This window comes from Triticum aestivum, chromosome 5A (assembly GCF_018294505.1).
Source record: "Triticum aestivum cultivar Chinese Spring chromosome 5A, IWGSC CS RefSeq v2.1, whole genome shotgun sequence".
Taxonomy (NCBI): domain Eukaryota; kingdom Viridiplantae; phylum Streptophyta; class Magnoliopsida; order Poales; family Poaceae; genus Triticum; species Triticum aestivum.
In genome coordinates this window covers 93,904,420-93,919,758 of record NC_057806.1, presented here as the reverse complement: position 1 = coordinate 93,919,758, position 15,339 = coordinate 93,904,420, and the positions used below count along the sequence as shown (strand labels likewise).

Below are 15,339 nucleotides of genomic sequence, written 5' to 3'. Positions count from 1 at the left end.
GAGAGAGAGGTGTCTGCGCGGTGTCAAAGTTTATGCCATGTCAGCCCATCAGAAACAGTATCAATGTGCGTTTAGTGACCAATTAGCGTTTTTCAAAAACTGTCGTCACAATGACGACGGTTGTCTGAATAAGGGTCCCCAGTTGTGATGATTTTTTGCAATTTACCTCTCGTATGCCTGACGCTATTCTTTGTAGCTAGCATAGCCATGCCATCAGGCCAGTCCAACAGGCCTACAACCCATATCCATCACCATGGTGGTTTCATCGACGAGTACGACACACCCTGACATTGCCAGCCTGAATGATGAAGATGTCGGTTGCTCGGCCACATGGGAGGAGAGTACGGTCAGGCGCTAACTTTGCCCACGTGATTTTGTTTTTCTATCAGGTTCCTAATAAGTCATCCCATCACAAAATTTACAAGCACCTACAAGACTCGAGCATCTTTGGTGCCTGAAAATTTCTGATTTTTTTGCTATTTTTTAAATTTATTATCCATAAGTAGAAGCAGATGCAACCGTGCACGAAAAATGCTGCATTCCACACTTATCACAATCAATAGTACTTTATGCAGGTACTCTCTTTGATGATGTAACCCCTATGTAAAACTCTCAAAATTTGTGTATATCTTCCACTGCGGGACTCGTACAGCCATGAGAAATATATTCAGGTAGGTCACCCCATCCTCGTTGATTGCTCGAAAAAACAAAAGCAAAATCTATTGATGATAGCAAATAAAGGGAGCATTTGGGTCCTCAGCAAGATTAGTTATAGCCTTATCAGAGGATGCTAGAGGCTTAGTCCTCTATTGATGATAGCAAATAAAGGGAGCATTTGGGTCTTCAGCAAGATTAGTTATAGCCTTATCAGAGGATGTTAAAGGCTTGGTCCTCTGCAATGCAGCTTGTTTGGTGGTACATCTGAAAATAGAGAAACGAATGCATCTTCCGGCACACGGCTTCTAACCCCTCGGTTGTTATGTCGTGCACCGCCAATGAAGTTTCTATGTGGTCGGCTGCTGATAAGCTGAAGATTGTTAGGCTGATACAGACCATGAAAACTTGACTAGCTGGGCTAACAACCTTTAGCTGATGGCAAGGTTGCCTCTGAACATATTCGATGCTCTGTTCCTTTGGTTTGAGAGTAATGCGGGATGCAACTTGTTTGGTGGTATATTTGAAAAGAGGGAAATGGACGCGTCTTCCGCCAAATGACTTCTAACCCCTTTGTTTTGTTGCGCATCATCAAGGAATTTTCTATGTGGTTGGCCACCGGTAACCTGAAGATTGTTGAGCTGATATAGACCATGAGAACCTTACTAATCACTAGGTGGGCTAACAACCTTTAGCTGGTGGCAAGGTTCGCTCTGAACATTGCCGATGCTCGGTTCCTTTGGGTTGAGAGTTAATCCGCGTCATTGCAAATTGTTTGCTCTTGATTGATTTCTCCATAGAAATAAAAAAATTAAAGAATACAACTAGCTAAGTGGCAGAGCAGATTTGATCTTGCACCAACCAAAAAAGAGCATATAGCTGGACGCCCACCGTGGGGCTCAAACCCACGACCACAAGGTTAAAAGCCTTGCACTGTACCAACTAAGCTAGACGGGCGCTTTTGTTTTGTAAATAAATTCAATCCGCTTTCTGTCTGCTCAGTTTTGGTGACTTCGCTGCGAACACCTCCGACTCCGAGGCATCCACCCACCATCTCGAGTCATGCAACACCATTCTCCATGCCTAACTTGCAGTTTCTATTTTCGTTCGTTCATTCACGATGCTTGTCTTTTTATTTTCATTTTTTCCTTTTTGCGATCACATCGCGCTCATGTCCGACCAACGCTAGGAAAAATAAGAAAAGAACCAAAATACTGTGCAAGAACTGAGGTCATATGCGCACTGCACATACCACATCACACCGAATCATCGTCTGTACCTAACAAGCCAAACAAGCGACTCAGAACACATTCCCCAGAACCAGAATCACCAAGAACTAGGCTAACCAGTAACCACAATAGTTTCTGGTAGTGCTCATCTCAAACTCAAAGCCCTACAAAATTTTACAGAAATTATACACAAGCTCGATCCAAGAAGGAAGGAAGCCATGGCTGTATGTACAGAAGGGGCCAGACATGGTCAAATGCTATAGGGCCAACTACAGAGCTACAAGACCGTGTTGCACAGAAGAGTTTGCTACAAAAGCCTAGACGCTATCTCCTGAAGCAGAGCACTCTTCTGCGAGGCCGAGATGGTGCCGCTGTTCTCGGCGTTCTCCAGGATGTCGGCCATTATGGACGCGGCGTGGCTTATAGGCTCTTCAGAGACTCTCTTCAGCATGAAGGCCTTCATAAGAGAAACACATGTGTAAGCCAGGTAGGAAGAAAGCACGGTTAAACTTATGCAAACGAGGGAGAGACCAAACCTGGGCGTGATGAGAAACTTCTATGGTGCATGGCTCCTGAGACCATGGCTCTCCATCGACTTGGATGGGCATCGGAGTAGTGATCTCAATCTTTATATGATGCCCTTGAGCCAACCTTTGCGCGCGAGAAAGCCCTACCTATAGCAAGATTATCATATCAATACACAGTCCACACTGAATATATATATCACAAAAAAAAACCTGAAGTCTATAAGAACCTGCAGCCTTCCAAGATGCAGCATTCCTGTGAAGCTAACTACTTCCAGCGTCTTGTCATGCATGGATTGAGGTTGGAAAGTGTCGGAGACACTATCCTCATTCTTCCACAGGTCAACCCCTCCCATGTAGCTCCGGATGTTGGCCACAAGGATACCTTCGGCGTCCTGCAACAGGAGAAATGTGACAAGGAACAGGATGTAGGCTAAATCTTTTTCTTCCAATTTGGGGACAGCTAACCACACTTGCCATGTAGTGGGCATTGCCTAAACGGGATATGCTTCTACATTACTCCATCCAAAAGGGATACCAGATATGCCAAATTACTCCCTCTGTATCAAAATATAAGATGTCCTCTGACACTATCAGTGTCAAAAAGTGTCTTATATTTTCATACGGAAGGGAGTAATTTTTAGAACATGAACAATCAAATAGCAGCAACCATCTTAACAGATCACGTTCATCACTGTTGCATAAACTTGGTCTCTTCGTTTATTATGTCTTGCAGATATGCCAATGCAAGGTTATGTGCTCACTAAGACACATACAAGAGAAAAGGTAAGAAAATGTGATCCACTTTTACCTGAGGAATTTCAATGTTGGATCCATCTATCTCAAGCTTGACTTCCCAAGGAAAATAATAGAACATGTTATCCATGATATTCTTTGCGCCTTCTTTTGCATAAAGCACTTTATTCATGAACTGCAGAGAAACTAAATCATATTGCTGTGACAAAAACAGATATGCAGCTGTAAATACAGAACGATGTAGAATAGGGAGATAGCAAGTTGCAAGCATGGAATCTGCAAATAAAATTACTATTTATGGATCAATCATAGCAAGAAACCTTAAGAGTGAGCAACTGAGAAAAAGAAAAGGAGAACAAACTATCCAGAATGTGCAAATTTCCACAAAGTACCCAAGAAATTAAAAAAGGAAAATTCTAAATTACATGACTCATCCATCAACTATTTTCATTCAACAAATCTGCTAGGTTGAACACTTGTCCCAACACTTGACCAGATTCCGCATGCCCAATGCCAATACATCGCCTAAAGATCCCCAAACGAGTAGCAAAGCCACAGTGGCTCAACAAAATCATCAGTGCCATTTCAAAACTAATTATTTCTTTTCAGGCTAGAACATTACACTAACAGTTTGTATGCTATCATTAGCAGCTGGACACACTAAATTTTTACAAATCGAAAACGTTTTGATAAATAGACAAGAGAAAAATAGACAAATATCTCGTCTTGTGATTTAAAGAGAAGCATAAAAACCATTAGGATCAAAGAAATTCAACACTCTAAAACATGTACGTTCACCATGGATGATCGATGTAGTTTTCTATACCATAAGTACCCTTACAACGGGAAGCTGAAAAAATTACATGTTGTTCCTTCGATTGCACACAACTAGCCATTCGATTACTTTTGGAAGGGGAAAATGAAAATGTATCATGGTGTAATGTTTCCACATGTCTGATTCTGCGCAACTGTGCAACCAAGCAAGAACACCAACAAGTTTACTTGCAATTAAAGGAAAAATGCCTTCCGTTGTGCACATAAGCGGGCGGGGAGCAAGCAAGGGTTACCTGGCTATAAAACCGTTCAGGGTTTTCCTCCCTCAGGTTGTGGATATCTAGAGCAACCTTTGCATCACAACCAACCCCTGAAAAAGTATCACTATTAAGTACTAAGGTATCTATAATGCAAGAACTATACAGGGATGCATTTGAGAAGAAGATGGATAAACGTACCAAAGTAATTGTTCATAAATTTTGGTGAACACATGAGCTTCCCTTGATTGTCCTTTATAGTGATCTTCCATCTGTCCAGAACAGTAACTGCCGCATGCTCGACATCTTTCAAAACTGAGAATAAACCTCCCCGCTTTTCAACAACACCAAGACCACCACCCCAAGACAAAACCCTCGCAAGATCGTTGCCAGTACCAGCTGGAAGGATGGCTACAGGAGGTGGCGCTTCAAACTTTTGTTTCTCAATGGCATCCAAAACCCAACCAGCCGTGCCATCACCACCACAAACAAGAATTTTGAAGTGAGGTACCTTCCGAAACAAAGATAAACCAACTTCTGGTCCTTGATGCTTGCCCAACTCAAATACCTACGGAAGAGTTAGCACTTAGCAACCCAAATGTGAACTCTAGTTTTATTACTCCTGCCAATCCATAGTAATTGTCGCTTGTACTAAATCAGCAACATTTAATATGGATCAGAGGGAGTATAAATAAATGGGCCAAATCCATAAGATTGAAATGATTAAGAATTGCCAGATGGAGCATTAATTGAATTCTACGCAAGGAATTTGCAATCATGCACTAGAAATCATAATAGTATAACAAGTGACACATAGCATTAAGTTTTGAACAAAATAAGCTGGGACAGGATTATTCATGCTATGGCACAGAGCTTACGCCCTTCAGAGATACTATACACGAGTTATGTGAATGAAAGTTCATATACAGTATGCTAGAAATAAATCAAATAAGCAGCATTGATCTGAGCAACTGAAGAAAGAAGAGCACATTATTTAAAGCTGGTAAAAGTTTAAAGGCAATAACTAATTGCTACACCAACCTGTAAAGGATTAAGAAGGATCTGCAGGCGCTGTCTCAGTGAATCGCCACTCTGGGCACCACTTCTCTTGTTAATGAAAACTAGCAATGGCCTAGAATCAGAAGGCACGTCCACAATTTCATATTTTTGATTATTCTGGGCATGGGACATCTCATGCTGGCCATTTGGCCTGCTAGTAGCGTTATCCGCTATGAACTGTTTATCTTTTTCCGATTCAGTGCTTTGATGCACTTCATGAAGTTTACCATTGACATGATCATCTCTCTTAGCAGTGGTGTTTGATCCTTCTGAGTCTCCGTCAGTGTCAGATTGTGGCTCAGCAGTCCCAGGGCTCTCTGGCTGAGAAGGACCAATGTCTTTTTTGTACATTTTGCTACGAATCCTAATCGTCTCCCGCACAGTGGAAGCCAATTCATTAGCCCCACTTGTGATAGAACTGAAAAGTCCTGTTGCACCTGTCCTATGAAGCTCCTTGAGACACAGAGGTGATAGTATCAACCGTTTCAATGGGCCCAAGTCACAGACATCACCAGTTTCCTTGGCTAAGTTGTTGTGGCAATCAACATGCACTATCCGTTGACACCACATACAGTACCAAATTGGAGACCCTGCGAGAAAAGCTCCACTGCAAGATTCATCACAGTAGCAACAGAATGAGTCTTCTTCAGATCGATCTGCTGTGTCAATCCACTGGACAGCCCACTGGTGAATGACATGGTCAAGACCAACCATAGAAACGCATTTGCAATCTTTGTGTGCATTTCCTGAGCAACTCGGATGTGCAGTGGCACCACAAATATCACACTCATGGATAGTCCCCCCCAAATACTGTGGCGGTGAAACAGACTTCAAGCATACACAGCATTTCAGACCTTTACTGCGAGAGCCAAGTTCTTTCCTCCAAATGTGGGAAGCGGCAGGGACCTTGTCTTTCAGTTTCTTGTACTTCTTTGCCCTAGCTCTGATAGCTTTCATCAAGCTCAAGCTGATGTTTTTGTTCAACTGATTGATGGTATAATAAATTGTCACGCCACCTACCAATGCAAAGATGACAGTAGCAGCTATGACAGACCAATACTCTGACAGGTAGGCCGAAATGTCACTCCAGCTTGGAAGCGCCATCCTGTACATTTCTGCAATGTGGTAGCATGGCAGTTAATTGGGTAAATACATTTTCGATGGAAAATGATGGCTGTATGGTGCTATCAACAAGTTTTTCGGCTGACCTCTAGCGATGAGCAAAGATAAACTAGTCCATCCATGAAAAAAAAGATAACTAGTGCATACCTATGCAAAAGTTGGTATCTACTCCCTCTTGCCTCATAATATAAGACTTGACACGGTGTGTAGTCAAAAAACGTCTTATATTATGGGACAGAGGGAGTAGCAAATAAATATACCACACAATTATCATGTGTGGGCCATGACTGCACTTGTTATTGTTACTGCCAGTGTCATTCCTCTATACTGCAAGAGATACAATGAGAGTATGGACCACGATATTTGGTACCGCCTCGTGTTCCTAGCCAAGTGGAAATGCCAAAAACTATTGCCTATGTTTTGAAATAAAACCCATGGTGACATTTGGTTACTTGACAATGTGTTCTATCTCCGTGGATTGTTGTGCTTCCTGAGAAGCTGGAAGAATCTGTTCCAGGAACCCTTGATCAAAACGACACACAGCACACAGGTAGGCCCAGGATCCCGCCCGCTGCTAACAACTCGCCCAATCAATCCACCACGCACGAACCAGCACCCCACACCACACCCTAGAAGTTCATCCTCCATCCCTCCCTCCCCGACGGCCCTGGAAACAAGCCACAAAACAACAAACCAAACCCTGACGGACCTAGAAACAAGCAACGCCACCTCAGGTAGGCAGCCCTCGCCGGAACCCTAAGTCCCCGGTCCTCCCGTCGCCATGAACCCCCGAAATGTTCCTTCTCGTGCTAATTGGGGAAAAACCGTGCAGGGAGGGAGAGATACCTCGCGGGGCCGCGGGCGGGCGGCTCGTCGGGCGGAGCGTGAGACCGGGATCGCGGCTTCTTCCCCCTCCTCCTCCTCTTCTTCTTCCCCAGCCCCTCCTCCTCGCTCACATTGCGTCGGCGCGCCCCCGCGATTCCGATTCCGACATCTCCTCCGCCTGCTGCTCCTCCCGCTCCTCCCCCTCCTTTCCCCTCCGGTTTGATGCTGCGGAAAGGGGCCAGAAGCCGCGGAGCCTGTCATAATACGGGTCGGAAAAAGGTTAAGAGGGATATTTAATCCGTGTTAGTGAGTTGATCACGACACTTTGTGGCGTTCGGGGGTCGCGGGCCACGTCCACCCGCGCGATCTGCGCCGTTGGCGGGGCGACGGACGGGAGGGATCGGGTGATCTCGGGGCGAGCTTTCCCTCGGGAGTGTGATTCGTTGCCTGATTATTAGTTTAGCGGTGTGGTATGGGCGGTCTGTTGGGCCCACCTGCAGCGGGACGGTGCGCCCTGGCCGAGAAGCTTCGTGAGTAAGCCAATGCTTTCGCTGCTGTTGGTGCGTGCTACGCGCACCCGGGCGCGATGTCGGTGGTGGCTGGGTTGGGGTCACTGGCCAGCGGGCCTACAGTTTGTACTTTCTAGTCCAGAAAAAAAAAACAGTTTAAGAGCATGGTTTGTGCTTATAAAGAAAATACTTCCATTGGTGTGGTACTTCCCTCTCTCAGGAGGCTTAGGGCAGTTCTTTTGGGCAATTTTCCCAAAATTGACCCCCTTCCCAGCTTTTTTCAGAATTGCCACTCCATTTTTTTTATAATGACTCGTTGCGTCATTTGGCACAGACACAATTACAAGGTGAAAGGTAAGTGAACTATTTGAAACACAATAAAATTAAAGTGAAGTGAACTGTTTAAAATGTTGCGAACGATTACATTCATATTGCATCTCTATTTTTTTTCTTCACAATGATCATTGCTCGTAGGTTTCTTCTGCGATTTTCCTTTGATGACATGAGACAACAACCCTCAAGTGAATGGGCGCCGAGAGACCAACTGAAAGACAGAAATTAAGTAAACTATTTAAAACATAAAAGAGAAGTTAAGTGAGCTATTTGAAGGGCCAATGATACGTCTTCAATGTATCTATAATTTTGATTTTTCCATGCTATTATATTATCTAGGATGTTTTATATGCATTTATATGCTATTTTATATAATTTTTTAGGACTAACCTATTAACCCCACTGTCAGTTTCTGTTTTTTCATTGTTTTTGAGTTTCGCAGAAAAGGAATATCAAACGGAGTCCAATTAAGCCGAAAATTTACGGTGGTTTTTTATGGACCAGAAGAAGCCCTCGAAGCAAAAGAGTTGGGCCAGAAGATCCACGAGGCCTCCACAAGGATGGAGGGCGTGCCCTACCCCCCCCCCCCGGCACGCCCTCCGTCCTTGTGGTTGACTCGTGGCCCCCCTTGACTTGAAACCGACGCCAAAAAATCTTATAAATACCAAAAGCCCCAGAAATAAACCTAGATCGGGAGTTCCGCCGCTGCAAGCCTCTGTAGCGACCAAAAACCAATCGGGGCCCTATTCCGGCACCCTGCTGTAGGGGGGAATCATCGCCGGTGGCCATATTCATCACCCCGACGCTCTCCATGACGGGGAGGGAGTAGTTCACCCTCGGGGCTGAGGGTATGTACCAGTAGCTATGTGTTTGATCTTTCTCTCGTGTTCTTGATTTGTCACGATCTTAATGTACCGCGAGCTTTGCTATTATAGTTGGATCTTATGATGTTTCTCCCCCTCTACCTTATTGTGATGAATTGAGTTTTCCCTTTGAAGTTATCTTATCAGATTGAGTCTTTAAGGATTTGAGAACACTTGATGTATGTCTTACATGTGCTTATCTATGGTGACAAATGAGATATTCACGTGATCTACTTGATGTATGTTTTTGTGATCAACTTGCGGGTTCTGTGACCTTGTGAACTTATGCATAGGGGTTGGCCCACGTTTTTGTCTTAACTCACCGGTAGAAACTTTGGGGCACTCTTTGAAGTTCTTTGTGTTGGTTTGAATAGATGAATCTGAGATTGTGTGATGCATATTGTATAATCAAACCCGCGGATACTTGTGGTGACATTGGAGTATCTAGGTGTCATTAGGGTTTTGGTTGATGTGTGTCTTAAGGTTTTATTTTAGTACGAACTCTAGGGTTGTTTGTGACATTTATAGGAATAGCCCAATAGATCGATCAGAAAGAATAACTTTGAGGTGGTTTTGTACCCTATAATAATCTCTTTGTTTATTCTCCGCTATTAGTGACTTTGGAGTGACTCTTTGTTGCATGTTGAGAGATTGTTATATGATCTAATTATGTTGTCATTGTTGAGAGAACTTGCACTAGTGAAAGTATGAACACTAGGCCTTGTTTCCAAGCATTGCAATGACGTTTGGGCTCACTTTTATCATTAGTTACCTTGCTGTTTTTATATTTTCATATTACAAAAACCTATATCTACCATCCATATTATACTTGTATCACCATCTCTTCGCCGAACTAGTGCACCTATACAATTTACCATTGTATTGGGTGTGTTGGGGACACAAGAGACTCTTTGTTATTTGGTTGCAGGGTTGTTTGAGAGAGACCATCTTCATCCTACGCCTCCCATGGATTGATAAACCTTAGGTCATCCACTTGAGGGAAATTTGCTACTGTCCTACAAAACTCTGCACTTGGAGGCCCAACACGAGTCTACAAGAAGAAGGTGAAGGAAATATGCCCTAGATGCAATAATAAAGTTATTATTTATATTTCCTTATATCATAATAAATATTTATTATTCATGCTAGAATTGTATTAATCGGAAACTTAGTACATGTGTGAATACATAGACAAACAGAGTGTCACTAGTATGCCTCTACTTGACTAGCTCGTTAATCAAAGATGGTTAAGTTTCCTAACCATAGACATGAGTTGTCATTTGATGAACGGGATCACATCATTAGAGAATGATGTGATTGACTTGACCCATCCGTTAGCTTAGCACTATGATCGTTTAGTTTATTGCTATTGCTTTCTCCATGACTTATACATGTACCTATGACTATGAGATTATGCAACTCCCGAATACCGAAGGAACACTTAGTGTGCTATCAAACGTCACAACGTAACTGGGTGAATATAAAGATGCTCTACAGGTGTCTCTGATGGTGTTTGTTGAGTTGGCATAGATCAAGATTAGGATTTGTCACTCCGATTGTCGGAGAGGTATCTCTGGGCCTTCTCGGTAATGCACATCACTATAAGCCTTGCAAGCAATGTGACTAATGAGTTAGTTACGGGATGTTGCATTATGGAACGAGTAAAGAGACTTGCTGGTAACGAGATTGAACTAGGTATTGAGATACCGACGATCGAATCTTGGGCAAGTAACATACTGATGACAAAGGGAACAACGTATGTTTGTTATGCAGTTTGACCGATAAAGATCTTCGTAGAATATGTAGGAACCAACATGAGCATCCAGGTTTTGCTATTGGCTATTGACCGAAAGTGAGTCTCGGTCATGTCTACATAGTTCTCGAACCCGTAGGGTCCGCACGCTTAACGTTCGGTGATGGTCGGTATTATGAGTTTATGTGTTTTGATGTACCGAAGGTAGTTCAGAGTCCCGAATATGATCATGGACATGACGAGGAGTCTCGAAATGATCGAGACATAAATATCGATGTATTGGAAGGCTATGTTTGGATATCGGAATGGTTCAGGGTGAGTTCCGGCATTTACCGGAGTACCGAGGGTTATCGGACCCCCCCCCCGGAGTATATGGGCCTTATTGGGCCTTAGTGGAAGAGAGGAGAGGAAGGCCAAGGTGGAGGGCACCCCCTAGCCCAATCCGAATTGCGTGGGGGGCCACCCCCCTCCTTCCCTCTCTCTCTTCCCCTTCCTTCTCTCCTACTCCAACAAGGGAATGGAGGAATCCTACTCCCACCGGGAGTAGGACTCCCCCCTTGGGCGCGCCATAGACGGCTGGCCCTCCCCCTCCTCCACTCCTTTATATACGGGGGAGGGGGGCACCCCATAGACACACAAGTTGATCTCTCCACAAATTTCCACCTCGGTAATATTTGTCGTAGTGCTTAGGCGAAGCCCTGCGTCGGTAACTTCATCATCACCGTCATCATGCCGTCGTGCTGACGAAACTCTTCCTCGACACTCAGCTGGATCTAGAGTTCGTGGGACGTCACCGAGCTGAACGTGTGCAGATCGCAGATGTGTCGTAGCTTCGGTGCTAGGATCGGTCGGATCGTGAAGATGTACGACTACATCAACCGTGTTGTCATAACGCTTCCGCTTACGGTCTATGAGGGTACATAGACAACACTCTATCCCCTCTTGTTGCTATACATCACCTAGATGGATCTTGCTTGTGCGTAGGATTTTTTTGAAATTACTGCGTTCCCCAACAGTGCCATCCGAGCTAGGTCTATGCATAGATGTTATATGCACGAGCAGAACACAAAGGAGTTGTGGGCGTGGGTATATACATATTGCTTGCCGTCACTAGTTGATTCTTGATTCAGCGGTATTGTTGGATGAAGCGGCTCAGGCCGACATTACTCATACGCTTACGCGAGACTGGTTCTACCGACGTGCTTCGCACACATGTGGCTAGTGGGTGTCAGTTTCTCCAACTTTAGTTGAATCGGATTCAATGAACAGGGTTCTTTCTGAAGATCAAAAAGAAATCACTATACTGCGTTGTGGTTTCTGATGTGTAGGTAAGAACGGTTCTTGCTCAGCCCGTAGCAGCCATGTAAAACTTGCAACAACAAAGTAGAGGACATCTAACTTGTTTTTGCAGGGCATGTTGTGATGTGATATGGTTAAGACATGATGCTAAATTTTATTGTATGAGATGATCATGTTTTGTAACAGAGTTATCGGCAACTGGCAGGAGCCATATGGTTGTTGCTTTATTGTATGAAATGCAATCACCATGTAATTGCTTTACTTTATCACTAAGCGGTAGCGATAGTCGTAGAAGCAATAGTTGGCGAGACAACAAAGATGCTTCGATGGAGATCAAGGTGTCAAGTCGGTGACGATGGTGATCATGATGGTGCTTTGGAGATGGAGATCAAAGGCACAAGATGATGATGGCCATATCATATCACTTATATTGATTGCATGTGATGTTTATCCTTTATGCATCTTATTTTGCTTAGTTCGGCAGTAGCATTATAAGATGATCTCTCACTAAATTTCAAGGTATAAGTGTTCTCCCTGAGTATGCACTGTTGCTACAGTTCATCGTGCCAAGACACCACGTGATGATCAGGTGTGATAAGCTCTACATTCACATACAACGGGTGCAAGCCAGTTTTGCACACGCAGAATACTCGGGTTAAACTTGATGAGCCTAGCATATGCAGATATGGCCTCGGAACACTGAGACCGAAAGGTTGAGCGTGAATCATATAGTAGATATGATCAACATAGTGATGTTCACCATTGAAAACTACTCCATCTCACGTGATGATCGGACATGGTTTAGTTGATATGGATCACGTGATCACTTAGATTATTAGAGAGATGTCTATCTAACTGGGAGTTCTTAAGTAATATGATTAATTGAACTTAAATTTATCATGAACTTAGTCCTGATAGTATTTGCATATCTATGTTGTAGATCAATTGCTCGCGTATTGCTTCCCCGTTTTATTTATGATATGTTCCTAGAGAAAGATGTTAGTAGCAATGATGCGGACTAGCTCTATGATCTGAGGATTATCCTCGTTTCTGCACAGAAGAATTATGTCCTTGATGCACCACTAGGTGACGGACCTATTGCAGGAGCAGATGCAGACGTTATGAATGTTTGGCAAGCTCGGTATGATGACTACTTGATAGTTTAGTGCGCCATACTTTACGGCTTAGAATCGGGACTTCAAAAATGTTTTGAACGCCACGGAGCATATGAGATGTTCCAAGAGTTGAAATTGGTATTTCAAACTCATGCCCGTGTTAAGAGGTATGAGACTTCTGACAAGTAATTTGCCTACAAGATGGAGGGGAATAGCTCAGCTAGTGAGCATGTGCTCAGTGAAGGAAATATGCCCTAGAGGCAATAATAAAGTTATTATTTATTTCATGATAAATCTTTATTATTCATGCTAGAATTGTATTAAACGGAAACATGATACATGTGTGAATACATAGACAAACAGAGTGTCACTAGTATGCCTCTACTTGACTAGCTCGTTAATCAGAGATGGTTATGTTTCCTAGCTGTCGGTGTCAAAACCGGCGGATATCGGGTAGGGGGTCCCGAACTGTGCGTCTAGGCCGGATGGTAACAGGAGGCAGGGGACACGAAGTTTTACCCAGGTTCGGGCCCTCTCGATGGAGGTAAAACCCTACGTCCTGCTTGATTAATATTGATGATATGGGTCAATGTATCAAGTGGGCGGAGCCGAAGTATGGCGCATCGCCGGGACCGGATATCTGTCTGGAACCCCAAAGAAGGCGTCCGAAGACTGGCCCTCGGAATGGTTCTATATAGAAGACGTCCCGCTGCCGGATCCTGTCCGGATCGCCCTCCCAGAGTTCGATAGTGCTCCTTTAAAGAAGCGCCTAAGCTGGCGTCCACGGAGCCCTCAAAGGGAAAGTGACAGGGACATCATTTATCTCATGGGCCGAATAAGATTGTTGGCCCATTCCGGACTAACCATGATCGGAGTTATGGCCGAATGCATCACGCGGGGGGTGCAGCCGCTTCAGTACAGAAGCCACCACATGTGGGATTTCAACGGGGAGGACGATGCCACCCGCTACGGCCGTAAAGGGCCAGATTCAGTTGCCGCTCTATTAAAGATCTTGTCCACTTTGTACAAGGGAGAAGAGGAGGAATTTCTCCACGTCAACCCACAGGGTGGATTCTCTATGCACAATCCCCCGAGCTGGGTAAGTGGTCGCATTTACTTGCTCATCCATTTAGTGTTCCCATTGTTAAATACTTAGTCTGATGACTTCAACGCAGGAACTGCGCCGGGCCGTTAAGGACATAAGCAGCCCGCCTCCACAACCCGAGGAGCCAGGACGGTCTCTCGACCCGGCCTCTCAAGAGGATCCGGACATATCTATGGAGCTGATTGATGGAGTGTTCCATCAATTGAGTGAGGACAACGCCTTGGTGGCCATTATTGCCGATTACCCAGGGCTAATCCGAACACCCCAGGTACCTGAAACCGAAGTCCCTGTACCCTGGACAGGGGTCCATCCACGTGTGTTAATTTCCTGATTGCAACCGAACTTTGCAGGGGAGGTTTTTGAGGCGGAAGGCCGAACCTGCGGCGATAAACCAACCAGGGGCCGCAGGGCCCCATGGGCAGAAAAGAGGCGCAGTCCGGACCGAGGCATCAGCGCGAAGGTATGGCGCGCCCCTTTATCCCAGTTGTTATACCTTCGAGGCACATTTGACACTCGTGCCCTTTTCAGGACAAAGAGACCTCGCCGGACTATATCCGGAGAGGCTGCTAATTGCACCTCCACCAGCCAGGCTCCAAAGCCTGGTCCGGGGGCAGAAGCAAACACAAGGCGTGTGCCGGATGTTCCTCCGACGGAGGATGCAGATGGGTTATCTGCCACCAACTCTGAGGTGGAAAGTGCCATGAACCACAGGCGTCCCCGGACAATTCTTCGCGACGCTTGCTTCTCCCAAGAGGCATTAGATGCCTTCAATTCAGGAGATGCGCACCTCCGTGCCGCTCAAACTGGTCTAGCCAGAGCCACGGAGCAATATGTAAAAGACATACGGGTAAGAAAATTTTGGTAAATATATATGTAGCAGTAGCCCCCGAGACTGAAAACAGTTAGAATAACTGGTTTAAGGATCATTTGAAATGCAGGTTCTTACAGAAAAGAATTCCCTACTGTCCCAGAAGCAGGAAGAGTGCAAAGCCCAACTGGAGTCCGCACTAGCCGCGGCAGGGGAGCCTAAGGAGACCCCCTCTGGTAATACACATTTCGAAAGATAAGTATGTGGCGAAGCATGGCTTTGGTGCGAATCTGACAAATAAAATTGCAGATGGCGCCGAATTGAATCCGGAAAGGCAACACCTCCTACGCCAAC

The 15,339-nt window shown here is 44.8% G+C and overlaps 1 protein-coding gene and 1 non-coding gene across 3 annotated transcripts; both read right to left on the bottom strand.

Annotated features, from left to right (window-relative positions):
- Positions 1–1,538: 1,538 nt before the first annotated feature.
- On the bottom strand, positions 1,539–1,611 carry TRNAK-UUU (transfer RNA lysine (anticodon UUU)). Its single transcript has one exon. It is a non-coding gene; the product is annotated as a tRNA-Lys (tRNA).
- Positions 1,612–1,964: 353 nt separating this feature from the next.
- Positions 1,965–7,495, bottom strand: LOC123102460 (diacylglycerol kinase 1). 2 transcript variants are annotated; one of them, XM_044523821.1, is made up of 8 exons: positions 7,222–7,495; positions 5,236–6,368; positions 4,396–4,762; positions 4,231–4,307; positions 3,219–3,362; positions 2,638–2,802; positions 2,420–2,557; positions 1,965–2,340 (listed from the first exon to the last, which is right to left on the bottom strand). In XM_044523821.1, the coding sequence occupies exons 2-8, from the start codon at positions 6,364–6,366 to the stop codon at positions 2,191–2,193; spliced, it is 2,172 nt and encodes a 723-aa protein (XP_044379756.1). In that variant the 5' UTR covers positions 6,367–6,368; positions 7,222–7,495; the 3' UTR covers positions 1,965–2,190. The 2 variants fall into 2 exon arrangements, with proteins under 2 accessions (XP_044379756.1, XP_044379757.1); XM_044523822.1 differs by having other exon boundaries at positions 3,219–3,338.
- Positions 7,496–15,339: the final 7,844 nt, after the last annotated feature.